Raw genomic sequence first — 14,891 nt, 5'->3', positions numbered from 1 at the left:
GAATAAAAATTCAATCATAATTGCACACTATTATAGCCTTCAAATGAACAGTCAAGGAATAAGCTTTCTCGACTTACTTTGAACTTTGAATACTTTTTAAACACATTTATATTTTACTCCCGTCACTTTTCGGTTCCTCTCTTAAAACACTTCATTATTTATAATATTAGCCACCCTTACTTGTTTATGCAAGTTCCTACAAACACACACAGCGTAAAGCCGCCCTCATTATCCCTTATGGGATGATTATACAAAGGCATATTTAGTGACAAAGCTTCTCGAAATAATTGTCATTAACAAACTGTTGACAGGAACGTATTAACAAAACATTAAGTTATAACAATTTTCTGTAGCACGATTCTCTACATACTATCGAGTATCGAGAGAATATTTAAAATGCATTGATCAATTTTCATACAAAACTTTCTGATAGCTAGCTGGTTGTCGACAGTCGATAGCAGCAGGAAATTGTCCTTTTAGGTTTACTTATGTAGCGATTGTACTCAATTTTGTCTTTTGATATTTTCCGTCACGCTTTCACTTTGGCGACTAAACAGAGAAAAAAGAACTTGAATCGGATTATTCCCTGCTGTCTATCTTAACATGTCCCCCTAAATTCTGTGATTTATTTTCCTTTCCCTCGAAGTGTTCATTATTCCTATTTGTTCCCCTAACAATCATAGCGAGAGCGACCACCTGCAAATTTAAGACTCATTTATTATTTATAAAATGTTAACATACAGCTATAATATTCTTTATTTAACATGGGTATAAACCCGGGATGAAATAACTTGTTTTAAAAATAGAGTAAGAGCGCACAATACGGTAAACACAACCTACACATAATTATCTACTCATGCGGTGTAGTCTACTATATTTTTGGGACACAAAGATAAAAAAGTATTCAGTTTTTGACACAACATCCGTAAACACTTTAAACAGGTTTTGAAATCGCGAAGCTTAGACGCTAATATATAAAGATGGGAAAGAAAGTGCCGGGAAATATTTAGTAAAAGTACGTAGTATAAATTTAAGTCCATAAATGCATGATGAAACGAGCTATTTCATCATAATGCGATGCAGATGAGAGTGGTGTAGAACTGTAGAGCAATCAGTGTAAAGCACATCTGAGGTGCGCATTGCACGAAATTTGGCGCAGCTCGTACCTCATCTGTTATTGAGAGTCCCACCGAATGCGGTTAATTAAATGCGTTCATCTACGAATAATGTAGAGCACGTGCTTCATATGTGTGTTGGTGAACTGATTATTAGGTAAAAATACGTACAATTATTATAGAGGCATATCAAAGTTGATAATTAAGTTTACAAGCGGCAATTAATAAAATGATAAACTAATTGACCTTTGTAAGTTCATATACCTGACTAACATAACTACTAAAAGTAGGCTAAGTCTACTTCATCATTAACTGCGTACTGCTATTTTGTATACCTTAATTACCAATACAGCCAATTTTTATATTACTTCCAACTATTCCTAGTGATACAAATAATTATTATGTTTTCATGATTTTTTGATGATTTAATTAATTAATTATTCAAAAGGAATAATTTTAACAAGATGCTTTCTAAATGAGTGTAAAAGAAAAGTGATATTAATAGCGCCTTTAAACAAACGCCCGAAGCCGTGACACGCTCATCAGGGGTATAAACGTATAGAACCTTACTAGAAACCCCACTGACCTGCTACATTTGCATCTAACGGTCCTAGTGTTTGGCAAACGATATTGTTTACCGACCTTTACTGTCCCGCACTGGGCAAAGGTCTCCCCATCCTTCAACTGATAGCTATTTATAGCGTTCAGAGGCCAAGCCTTTGAAAGGTATTCGTCGGACTACGTTTTATTACTTGTGTTAGCTACTATTGCGTGTTGACATTGTGCAGTATTTTATGTGTATTGAACTGTAATGCTCAATGTCAGTTGTTTTAGTAGATAATTGATGTAAAATGTTGTTTTTCATAAGAATAACATCTTTAAAAATCAGTGGAGTTTACTTTGTGGATATAGATTTTAATTTGTGTGTCCTTTAGTCTAACCAGAAGTTATACAATTTAATATAGCGGTGAATAAATATTAGCAAAATTCAAAGCTAGCATGATCAAATTCAGTTTAAAATTACAAAAGCTTGAAGCACAATTCAATGTTGTTTTATAACATAAATTCTCAAGGGAAATTAATTATTCCCGGGTCAAGTCACGGACAAAAGCTATTAGATTACTTCCATAAAACCGTGCCGTGAAAATAATACCGTTTCCTTTATAAAATACTGAGGGTGGACGGACCAATTAGTGCCTTAGCTTCAGCGATGTCCGCTCTAGTAGTTCTAATTTGTTTTAATCTGGTAATCGGACGAAGTATCTTTGTCCAATAAGAGTATTAATGGCTTACATAAAAAGTTGGTAATGTTTCAGTCGACTATGTTTGAATATAATTTTGAATTACGGTAATCTGATTACAGTTACGTTATATAGTATTGTGGAATGCTTATTAGCACCCTAAGTATAAATTATATTGTTATTTAATGAACTTACGGCTTTTATTCTGCGAGTAGAGGACAGGATAAAGGTATAACAATAGCTCGTTATAATAACATCCTATACTAAGCTACAAATCTATTTTTACCCAGATAAATCTGGCAATATTTTTTATACATTTGTATTTATATTCATGCTTTGAACAGGTTTGTTTTTCAAAGGATTTCCGGCCGCGGGAGGTCTACGATGATTAATAGCCGGCTGACGTCACCCCTAATTTTCTTACGTACCCGCCGCTTTTCACGACGAAGGCCAACCCAATGATATTAGCCAAGACTAATAGCACGGACCTTTAACAAACCGTGGACAAGAATGTTTCTCAGTTCATAAAAATGACCGAGATATTTTGATAGTAATTTCTTATGTTTAGGCGAATACCAGACAAAATACTTGTATATTTTCGCTGTTCTTTTAGGGCTCCGTACCCAAAGGGTAAAAACAGGACTTTTTTACTAATACATGTCATCTGTCTGCCTGTCTGAGGCTGTATCTTTTAAATCGCGATAATTAGGCGTTCACAAACGATAATAATCCGATATAATCTGGGGGCACGGAAGTGCCCCCGCAAGTCGAGCAAAAAAAAAGCGGCACGGCCGTAACATCCTTTTCTCGAAGCAATTCGGGCTATTTTTGACACCCCTCTAATTTCGTTGTGGATAAAACAAGAAGCCTGGATTTTCAGCAACTAATCAGTCATTGTATCAACACGGTATATTTAAAATTTCAGTCAATTTGAACCAGTAGTTTAAGAATGACAACTTGCTAAAATTTTGAATTTTGTCACTCACTGATTCACTGATTCACTGACTCACTGACTCACCGATCATCAAAAGTCTAAGGTACTTCTAGCAGACTTAGAAGCTTAAAATTTTGAATACAAATAGGGTTTAGTGTCTTTATTATGGGAAAAATTCAATATTTTCTAATTTCGGTCCAGTTTTCTTAATACACCAACTGCAACAATAACTTTGTAATCCCATATAAATGTATAAGATTACAAGGTTACATTTGCAGTTAATTAATTAAATTATTATTTCTAAAGAAAATAAAATAAATAGGTGTAAATAGGTACCTACTATATGAGGCATAACGGGAGGGGGTATAGGGTGGGTAAGGGTGTTTAGCCCATGAAACTGAACAACATTCCCATAGGAAAATATGTTGAATTATGAAAAAAAACGTCTTTCCATACAAATTGGACTTATGTTCGCTCTACAAAAAGAAGTGAGATGCCATCAAAAACATTCTGTAAAAACCTCAAGTCTCGCCGTAAAAAGTTGTGAGATCTATATAATACCAAGTCGATTAATCTATTTAGTCTCTACTTAAAGGACCTTGTGTCTTAAGTTATTACGTATGTTATTATCATGCCAATTTAAAAAAAAATATCTTTAAAACAAATAGATCGACTTGGTCATCGCAAGAAAACACAAATTCGCCATTAACATTTCAGGAGCATTAACTTCTCGTCGTGCTGTGTAGTGTGATACATACTAATAATCAAATCATGCGATGGCCAGGTCGGTCTATTTGTTTTAAAGATATTTTTTTTTTTATTGGCATGATAATAACATACGTAATAACTTAAGACACAAGGTCCTTTAAGTAGAGACTAAATAGATTAATCGACTTGGTATTATATAGATCTCACAACTTTTTACGGCGAGACTTGAGGTTTTTACAGAATGTTTTTGATGGCATTACTATTACAGGAAGCTCCCATAAAACAAACGTGATTTTTTTGCCATTTTATTAATATTAGTGCGAAACCCATCTTGCGCAAATCCAGACAACGTTTATTAAATCTATGCAATAACATATTTTGAGTAATAGAATTTTCAGGCTTCTTTTTAACTTTTACTTACATATTCATTATATTTTAAATGACGTAATGCCGTTTATAGAACTCAATTCATATTTTTATCCACCATCGTGGCTTGTAAGCTGTTAAAAGCGTTAAAAGCATTGTGGTGTTCATTAAAATGCTGATTAGATTTAATGACGTTAAAAATTATGAACTGAATGACTGGCAGTAGCGCTAGTTACGTTTTATGATACATTTTAAATTTATAGTGATTTGCAAAATTATACTGTAATCGAAAATGTTTAATGAATCGGATGTTGTTACGATATTTTCTGTATTGGGCTCACTAAATGGCGACACAGTAGTCTTGTTACTTAAAATATGATATCTACGACGTACCTACGTTGTTTCTGAGTATCTGTATTTTGTACATCTGCCTACTCTTTGGAGGAAACAAACATGATACTAACTAATGCAACAGATTTTTTCATTGCTTACTCGAGCTCAACCTTCGAAACTAGCATAGAGATTGCAATTAAAAGCCATCATAAATTCTATTTTATCAATGCAGAAATCTTAAGAATGCTTACAATTTATTCTTAGTAAATCGTTGGCATAACAAGTACGATCAGTCTTCGCATTCGTGGATATAGCGGCCGATAGTACCATACGATAAACTTACTATTGATTTACAACCTTTATGATAGAAATAGAAGTACGAAGGCAATATGTTAAACTACAAGGTGAATATACAGTTGGTTTTATGCAAACCTTGGTTAAAGGCAATACTAGAAAATTCGAAGAGGATCAAATACAATATCTAATATACCGTGTTAAGGTTAAAAATATAGTAAAATATAAATCAATTGAACAATATTAAGGACTAATCAAAGTAAACAAGTTTTCAAAAGCAGCCTGAAGTACTGTTTGTCAAATATTGGCATTAAACTTTCTCCGACACTAAACGACACTCAGAACTTTTTACTTACTGACTAAAGTCTATCGGCAAAAACCCCTAATCGTCTATGCACTCTGTTGCGGTAAACAAAGCTATTAAAAGTACCATTTGAAAATAGAACTCCGTCATTACAAAGTTTTCTATTATTTCCTTTGCGAGTGCAGAAATGTATAAAATCACTCTAATTCACTTCCCCCAACGGTTATTGTCTACAAAATGCAACGCGCCCCTGCGGTGTGAAAGCCTTCGCGTTGCCATGGTTACGAGACGCTGCAGTGCTTTCTCTGCCCGCCCTCCACCGCAGTAAGTATCTAACCGTCGAACAGTGAGGGTGTACGGGCCGCTCCCATAACATCGTCGATGTTTTACTTCTTTCACGAATATATTTGAATCTTTCGAATTCTATTACCGAACAAAATTGAACAAGTTTTATTATTTTATTGTTAGTGAATTAAAAATGTATTCCAATGGCGGTATGATGAAGGAAATTTGGATGCAGTTGCAGTGTTTACCAGTGAAACTCGTGTTGTGTGTGTGAGCCATGGATAAATTGTATATTGTATTGAAGATAGCGATATGACGGCGCAGGAGCGAAGCAACATATTCTCGGACGACGACGAGGACTTGGTGAGTACACGTCGGTTATATAACAGGATATCCTTGAGTTTTGGAACTGTTCCAAGAACGGGTGCTGTTACATAAAGTTTCGAGAGGCTGCAGTGCGAGATGAGATGTTCGGATAAACGAAAATGGAAATTGTTTTGATATGAATTTTGAATGCGGCATTGATTTTTAAGCGTAAACAAAAATAGAAAATAAAAAGGTGAATATTTTTTTATAAAATATTTTTTTATTTAATAAAACGGTACGGATATGTTACGATACTTTATTCTATTTTATTCTATACCTAATATAGAATAAAATGTTTTATAAAGGTATCTTTTCGCGACTATTGCAAAATTTTACGTTGCAGATTCCATAAACTAAAAATGTCGTAGCGCTGTTGTATCCATTGCATCATATCAAATTCAGGTATAAACCACATAATAAGAACCAGAATAAAAATACTGTAATACATATTATAGCATTACTAAATTACACGAAATCACTTAAAATCGTCCGCGAATGCGATTAATTAAAGTAAAATAAAATAAAATATTACTGAACACATTGGAATAATATTATCTATGAATAATATTTAAAAAAAAGACAAATTTTAATAATCAGCCCTAATCAAATTGTATTTTCTTGATTACTCGTAGGTAACAATTATGTAATGAAAAGAAAAAAAATTGCACTTGACCGTCGGTAAAATTTTGCCTTTATGAATAGAAAAAGAAAAAACATTTTTCATTATTAACAATCGATTATAACGACGCGACGTCTGATTGAGTAACATCATTACCATTCATCGACTTTATTTCAAAACTCCGCTCTAATTTGTTCTGAACAAGTAACTTTTTCACAAAGCAACCTTGCCCTATCTAGATTGAAGTTATAAAAAGTTGATGTCTATTTTCGTTGTCGCGAAGCTTGGTCGCTTAATTTTTAATGAATGTACCGAATTCGTTATGAAAGTTTTTGTTCTACAATTGGATTAACAAGGCGTACTTTAGACCTACAAGCATTTGAGTAGCGCAATTCTCTAAACTCGGTACTGTCGAGTATCGAGAGTTTGACATTTAAAATGTACTACGAAAATCGTTTTTACGGAGCCCGGTAGAGGCGCTAAACGGATTTTTGTGTAAAATTTCTCGAAAGCTAGCCGGTTGTAGGTAGTCGATAGTAGTATAGAATCGAGCTAGAGCTGTCTACATACAAGTTGTTCGTGAAACGCTACGTAAATTGGGAATGCTATAGCGAATTATTATTCGAAGAAGTACCAACTTTCCTTTCACTCTCTCATCATAATAGCAAAATTTATACCCGAAATTAAGACTATTCATTGTAGTCAGCATAACAAAGTTTAATACGCTTAATCTCCGAAGAAAGGCTTTAAAACACGCCTGTGGGAACTTAAAGTTGTCTAAATGTGCCTTCAAATTCCAAACTCGAGACAGTCATTACTTTGTGAAGGCGGAAGTGCACATTACGTGAGAGTGCTAGCATAAATCCCTGGGCCGCAATGATATGGGCCGTAATGTGGCCCAGTATTGTTCAACCTTCCAAGCTTCCCGGCAAAGCGTCCCTGCAATATTCACCTGTTCATAACTCTCAACTAGAAAAGTTTTATGATAGAAGAACAAACAAACTCGTATTACATCCCGGTTGCGGTCATTAGAGAAGTTAATGTGCCGAGTTTTGATTAGATGAATGCGAGACTGTATTTTATATAAACTGTTATTATGTTTTTACGTACACGAACACTCAGTATAGAACAATATTATAAAGCGAGGACTACAATAAACCTTTTTGTTTACCAAAAACATCAATGTAACTGGTTTGTTTTCAGGAATGTACTTTTAATTAAAATGTATTTTTATGATCCAATCAAAATGTATTGTACATTTTATACAACCGACAGTACACACCTTTTTATAGACTTGTGCGGCGTAGCAAAAGTAATTTAACATAAAAAACCTTCTGAATATTTTAAAAGGTTTCCTCCGATTTATGAAATCCCGGCGAACTTCGGTTATCATTGCGAAATATGTATGAGACCTTGAGAGTACAGATCAATCCAAGTTTCGTACCTGAAGCTGAAGTAGAATAAAAGACGGAAACAAGTTTTATACTTCCAAAATTGGTTCCTGAAATATAGGTAGTAAAACTGAACAAAAGTATTTGGAGTGAACCAGAAACCAGTTATTTTCCTATCGCGTGTTACCAAACATACAATATTCATCGTAGATTTGTTTGTTAAACCACAGGCGGCGTTTACATTATTTATTTGTACTCCTTACTCGAATGTTCAGCCATGGAGTAGATAAAGCGGTTTTCTCGTCAATAACGCCCCTACTCGGTGTCTGGATATAACCAGACGTTTGTTTGAGCTCGGATTAAGGTCGTTTACACAAACAGACAACGGCCTGCTTGACTTTTAAGGGATACTTATAACATAGATTTATTTGTTAAGGGCAATAATCGCCATCTCCCTATCATTAATGACAGTAGCGTTTATCAAATAGCAGTCGCGCATTGTCAGTTCAAAAGCATTGTTTAAGTGCTCTGTATATTATCGAAATGATGATTAAAATTATTAGCCGCAGAAAATAATACTTTTTCATTTGATTTCTAAGGTTAATTTGACTTTGAGTCTGAAACTGAGATGAAAAACTAATCTAAAAAACTATTGGAGTAGTATAAAAGTTATAATTGGTATAACTTTCAAAGGGCGTACTTAATACTTATGTTTTTATAGAGATAAATATACAAAGCTTTTATTATAAAATTTTCGATTTAAATAATTCATTCATCAATGTCTTTAGTAATTAAAAAGTAAGATCTTTTTAGTTCATTATTTATTTAGAACCTTCAGCTTTTTAATTTTAGGTAAATGGAGTGGGTGGTTGTTGTTTTACAAAATGGTAGTCTTATAAAAAATTATATACTTAATTTTTTTTTCACGTGACCCCATACCCCATTTGACATAGAACCTTTCATGAGATTTTCTTCAGATTGCTACGGTAACTTAATGATAATAAGACGATAAATAAACAGACAAAAGTCCGTTTGGTTTCCAAATAAATAGTGCACAATTTTAAACTCAGTAACATTTGACTGCCTTCGTGGCGCAGTGGTTTAGGTCACCACGCCGATACCACTGCATCGGGAGGTCGTGGGTTCGATTCCCACACGGAGCAATTATTTGTGCGGTCCACAAATAATTGTTTCGAGTCTGGTTGTGCCTTGTGTCCCTTGTTTGTATGTTTGTAAAAGTCCCCGCGACACAAGAGCAATTCTTAGTGCGGGAGTTGTCTTTATAAAAAAACTTCAATAACGAAATTTAGAAATAGCTTCAATAACACGAATTAACATACATGAATCTCTTCTAATTAATCACGTTTGTCGAGATAAATATTTCATGTGACTAATGTAAAAGCTTTTTCGTCTACATTTGGGCCGTACATGACGTTTTTTACGCCATTATTTTCCCCTTTCATCCTCCGTCATCGTTAACTACGAACCATTTTTATAACCTCATAACCTATATCTCATGTTTCATGGGATTTTGGCACAAAATAGATAGGGTATATGGTTACACCATAACATAGAGTAAAACGTAGTTACAGGAGTAATAAGAGAGAATGTCGTTTGTTTTATTGTGATTTACTTTTTATTTTTAAAGGTTTTTTGTCATCTCTTTTAGTACTTTGTTTCTCTTTGTTGTTTTTACTGTATGAAATATAGAGTTAAATGTAGTAATTTTAACAGACCATATTGTCACACCATTTTATATCGTCATGCTATACAATTTTACAGGTTACATTTAACCCTGTACGTTAATATTATTTTTTACTAAAATTATATGTCGACAGCCTAAACATTATTTAACCTGCTGCTACTAAAATATATTTCCAATTTAACTAGGTATAAACATAATATTCTAGGCCTAAAACCCTCACGTCTCTCACATCGTAAATATGTTATACCATCAACGTGTGTAAACAAACCCTTTCACTGTAATACGGTGTCTGTTTCAGTTTGTAATATTCAGTGGTTATAAAAGCAGAGACATCGTCATATGTTGCCACTATTCACGTAACGTACTTCGTAGCACTTTATTGTGAAGACTTGTGCCTTTTACACTCGCTGTTCTAAGGTGTCTTGTTTTTTAGTATTTACGTAATATATTTTTGTACACTGTTTATAATTATATCTTTATAAGGTTGTAAATAGGGTTGTTATAGTGTCGTCATAGTTCGTGAAAATATTGACGATATTAATTTTGTAACAATAATTAATAAAATCTGTTCGACAAAATTACTTTCGACTTTAATAAGTAAGATTCTAAATTTTCACATTTCACATTCGAACCATTAATCTTAAAGATAAATCTTCAAAAACCTACATCAGTTTCGCTAGATTTAACATTTAGATGCCGTAAAAATGATACCTGAATATTACGTGAACCTCAAACATCTATTCAATATGTGGAAAATAGATCTACGCAATGTATTCAGCGTAGACTCGTAGACATAAAGGGCGTAGACCGTAGCTAGAGCTACGGATTTTAGGCTACGAATTTCTTGAATACTTAATATATTTTCTCTCTACTGTCACGCAAGTTAACATTTGAATATGATTTGTGTCATGATTTTTTTCTTCACCGACCTTGTAATGTTATGGCATAGACCTTACTTTCGAACAATTTTATTCGACTCCCGAATAAAATATCTGAAACAGTAAAAAAAAGAAAATTAATGTATTCAAATACAAAATTTGAATTTCAATTGAATGAGTTTTAACAAGTCTGTCTGTGACAGGACATGGAAATTCTTTTAAAGAGTCGATCCAATTATTAAGTTTTGTTTTAATTTTCGTGTTCAAAGGGAATACACATTAACATGGCTGGAATAAAAGACAATTTATTGTGATGTCTTGTCATTTTATATTATTATCGGAAGCTTACAAGGGTACACTTTCTTGTTCATTTATAAAGAATTTAACGGGGCATAGTCTCATCTCACCGTGGAGCGTGCGCCGCGGGTGTCGGGCGTTCATTTACTGCCTAAGTGGCTTGCAATCTTAAGAACGCCTCGGTTTAAAACGACACACCTGAAGAGTTATAGTCTGTTTTTATAGTTCTACAAGTCTTTACTACTCACGACTTACGTGTGGGAATATTATTAGACCTTCTATTTCTGTCTCTTTTGTCCTAACATAATATTGGCCACATAAATCCCGAAATTAATAATGCTTTTGCTCTGGACTTCTGCAAACCACAATGTGCGGTTGACCTCGACACATTTAATCTAAACGAACATGATTTTGCTTCCTAAACAGATAGGAAAATGGGAATATCCACTGCAGTGTAATTACGTTAGTTTCTGCCCTCGACTTTGTTCATGTAAATTAGAGGCCGTGTGCTTACACCTATTACACGTATCCGGCGGAAATACAACGTGTCAAAGGAATTCATTAGAAAATGCCTACGATAGAATTCCCATTTACAATGTTCCACAACACTATCCATTTAGTGAATGTCGGAACATAAACAATGGCCATAGAACCACTCATTTACAAATAGAGAAATGAACGCGCCAATTATTCACCATAGAACGTAACAGAGGTTCTTTTTCACACATAAATCGCGCTAATACGTAAATATTCGCGTTCCCGTAGTTTTAGTGTGGTATAAAATACTTGTTTGGATAAGCTTATGTTACTGCAAACGTTTGCTCAAGGTTTGAAGAAGGTTACGTAGTTAGGTTAATTTTGATTCTATTCTAATCTAAAATAGCAGCTTCATTTACATTTAGAATAGTAGAATAAAAGTTCTAACCAGTTTTCAGAATAAAACGGTATAAGTTTTTTTTTTATTATATATTTAACTTTGTTGCTAATTTAGAAAAAAAATATTTTAGGACATTTCTATTTTGCAGAAACATTATGACCAAATATATTATATACTTAGTTTCAAAACACCTAAGAATCTAAAATAAAAAAAGTACCTCTAAGGCGCCTTTACTGAAAATCTAACGAAGTTTATAACACGAGTAAAGAAAACATAAAATCCACCGTTACCACGATATAATATCTAGATTATCAAATTGAAATATCAGCGCCACCTGGTGCAAAGTAACTAGATCAATACTAACTATATCGCCGCACAAAAAGACTCAATTCACAAAACTACGTGACATTACCGTCTTATCAAAAAGTCAAGACGTCGATAACACATTAATACTAGTCTAAAGAAAGCTTTGCCTTGAACTGTGTGTTTTATACCTGAAGCTAACACTGCTACTATGATACCGAGACAAGGCCACAACGCCTTCAAGAATGCATTAAGGTCACCAGTATGTGTGACCTACTTGTATTATAAATGACCACCCGTATTGCTCACCTTTTTAAAATTATATCACAGCTTTGATTTATATAGGAATTTCGTATTAAATTTTATTCTGAATGGCCAGTTATTTATTGTTTCAATTGTTTTATTTATAGAGGCGTTTGCTATTTCTTAATAACTGGACTGCCTCCGTGGCGCAGTGGTTTAGGTCGCCACGCCGATACCACCGCGTCGGGAGGTCGTGGGTTCGATTCCCACACGGAGCAATTATTTGTGCGATCCATAAATAATTGTTTCGGGTCTGGTTGTGCTTTGTGTCCGTTGTTTGTATGTTTGTAAAAGTCCCCGCGACACAAGAGCAATTCTTAGTGCGGGAGTTGTCTTTTTAAAATAAAAAAAAATAAATAAAAAATAACAACGTCGCGTCGCTAAATTCGTCACAACTATTTATTAAAGGCAGATTACGTTTTTTCCAGCAAGAAAAAAAATGCCTTATATAATTAAAAGAAAAATAATAACTCAAGCAAGGTGTATAAAAAATTATTATCGGTCTTTGTGATTTATATTGCTTTGGTCATAAAAATAAAAGATTTCAGTATTTACAACAAAGTTTTATTTACTTGCATGATATTTATTTTTCATATATGTGTTATAAGTATTAATAATAATTGACAATTACGAGCAAAGTTGCTAGAATATAAATTACTCTTCATCAGTATTGCATTAAGCTTCGGCTTAAGGTTCCTTTCGACTTCTAAATAAAGTTGTAAGCCGGGTTTTACCAATACTTAGACACAAACGAAGAGTAAACCGAGCAAGTGAAGCTTCAGGCTTATTTGATGACCCAATATTATGTTCTAGTTGCGTAATTGGCAAACACGCGATGAATACTTAGTAAATATTGCATGCAGAATAGTGACTATGGGTATGTAGGTATACAGTACACTGTTGTGCATATTCAATAACATATTATATGTAAGTAAAATATACATAGTAAAATATAACCCTGAAATCTGACGTTTTGGCACGGGTCAAACTGGCCTTGGTCGCATACTGAAACATATAATATAATTAACAATGTTAAGTTAAAGAACCCAAAAAAATAGGATTATTAAAAATATATATAAGTAGATTCTGACTGTAACCACCAATGTGGGGGTTTCTGATTTTATTGTTTAATTTATTAGTCCGAAAGCCTTCTGTAAAATTAAAATAAATATAACAGTACCTCTCTTCCTTCATTAACTGGCACATAACTATTTTTATTCATTACTTGCACGAATAACTTTACTCAAACAGAAACAAGAACAAACAAAACCTAATGAATACATTTTACATTTATATTTGAATAACTCAATGTTTATTCTAAAAGTAGTTGGAACAGAAGTTGCTCCAGTATTTACGTAAAGTCGTTTGCTAGCCCTTCACTGCCGTAACTTCAAACAACTTTCTTTTGCTCCTAACGAACGACTCGCCAGTGAAAATTCTCAAGAGTCGCTAAGTACACACCCCTCTCATTGTTTGAACAAGTCTTGAAATTCAATCAGTGCTCTCCAATCAACGATGTTACAAATTCAAGATCTCGATCATCACTGCTGTCGCACTGATTCTAAAATGAAATCATTTGGATGAATAAATGTTTTGCGCTTGGTTTTCCCGTGTAGGATTTTTACTTTTGTGATGGATAATATTTAAATATATAAGGCTATTTTTATACGGATATTCCGGTAAATTAGAAGTCATTTTAAAAGCCTTCCCGCCAGTTTTTGGAAATGTTGAATTAGCATAGCATTTAGCAGAAAATAATGCCAAAAACATGAACAAATAATAACATATGTTTTCAGTAAGGATGCTGAAGTGTACTGAAACTTAATACATTGGAAAACGTACTGAGAAATAATGCAAAGCAAACACAGACATAAAATATTTTTATTACATTCGATTCATGGCAGACACTGTTGAAATATGATACCGAGGAATTTGTTCAATCGTATTTTTCTTTTACAAAACGTAGGTAGATACGAATTCCGTACCTTTTCTCCCACATTGTGTGCCGAGGAAAATCTCTGATAACAGTTCAACCAAAGTTTCTACTCAAATAAATCTTGTTGGATACCTCTGGTAGGATCTACCTTTTAAATAATTTAAGACATATAAAAACTTTAAGAAATATTTCCTTTAAGAAAAGTAAGAATGGAGGGCACAATTTATAGGCAATTTACGCAGTGACTACACATCCTCCAAGTTTGTCCTTTTATTGTGCGTGGCCACTCCGTGTCGTTTTCCGGGTTATTCTATCATTTTGTAGCCTTCTTGAAAATAATTGCTTTGAGCTCGACCTTGCTCCTTGAACTTTCACTGAAAATATTTATAAATCTAAGCTGTACGTCGACAGCTTACACTATTAAAATATATGTCTTTATTGTTAGGTTGTTTGCTTAAACCACCAAACGCGGGACGGGCCTAAACTATTTCAGTTAACCAAGTATGTTATTCAAAAACTTAAATGAGGACATCCGAGCCTAAAACTCGTCGAGCTTAATAAACTATTATCTTTTGAGTGAGTATTAGTCAAAACGTTCTCATTAGCTAACTTTCTAGACCGGTTGAATATACGAAG

General features: G+C 33.7%; 1 protein-coding gene across 2 annotated transcripts in view; it reads left to right on the top strand.

The window, feature by feature from the left end:
- The first annotated feature begins 5,638 nt into the window (after positions 1 to 5,638).
- LOC142977294 (transmembrane protein 151B-like) overlaps positions 5,639 to 14,891 on the top strand; it is a 94,256-nt gene continuing 85,003 nt past the window's right edge. For both annotated transcript variants that reach the window (XM_076121107.1, XM_076121106.1), the window contains exon 1: positions 5,639 to 5,943. In XM_076121107.1, coding sequence (XP_075977222.1) covers positions 5,893 to 5,943 — 51 coding nt within the window. In that variant the 5' untranslated portion in view covers positions 5,639 to 5,892. The remainder of the gene's footprint in view (positions 5,944 to 14,891) is intronic.

This window comes from Anticarsia gemmatalis, chromosome 12, assembly GCF_050436995.1.
Source record: "Anticarsia gemmatalis isolate Benzon Research Colony breed Stoneville strain chromosome 12, ilAntGemm2 primary, whole genome shotgun sequence".
NCBI classification, from domain to species: domain Eukaryota; kingdom Metazoa; phylum Arthropoda; class Insecta; order Lepidoptera; family Erebidae; genus Anticarsia; species Anticarsia gemmatalis.
The sequence above is the reverse complement of the archived record's forward strand: the minus strand, read 5'-3'. Positions and strand labels throughout refer to the sequence as shown.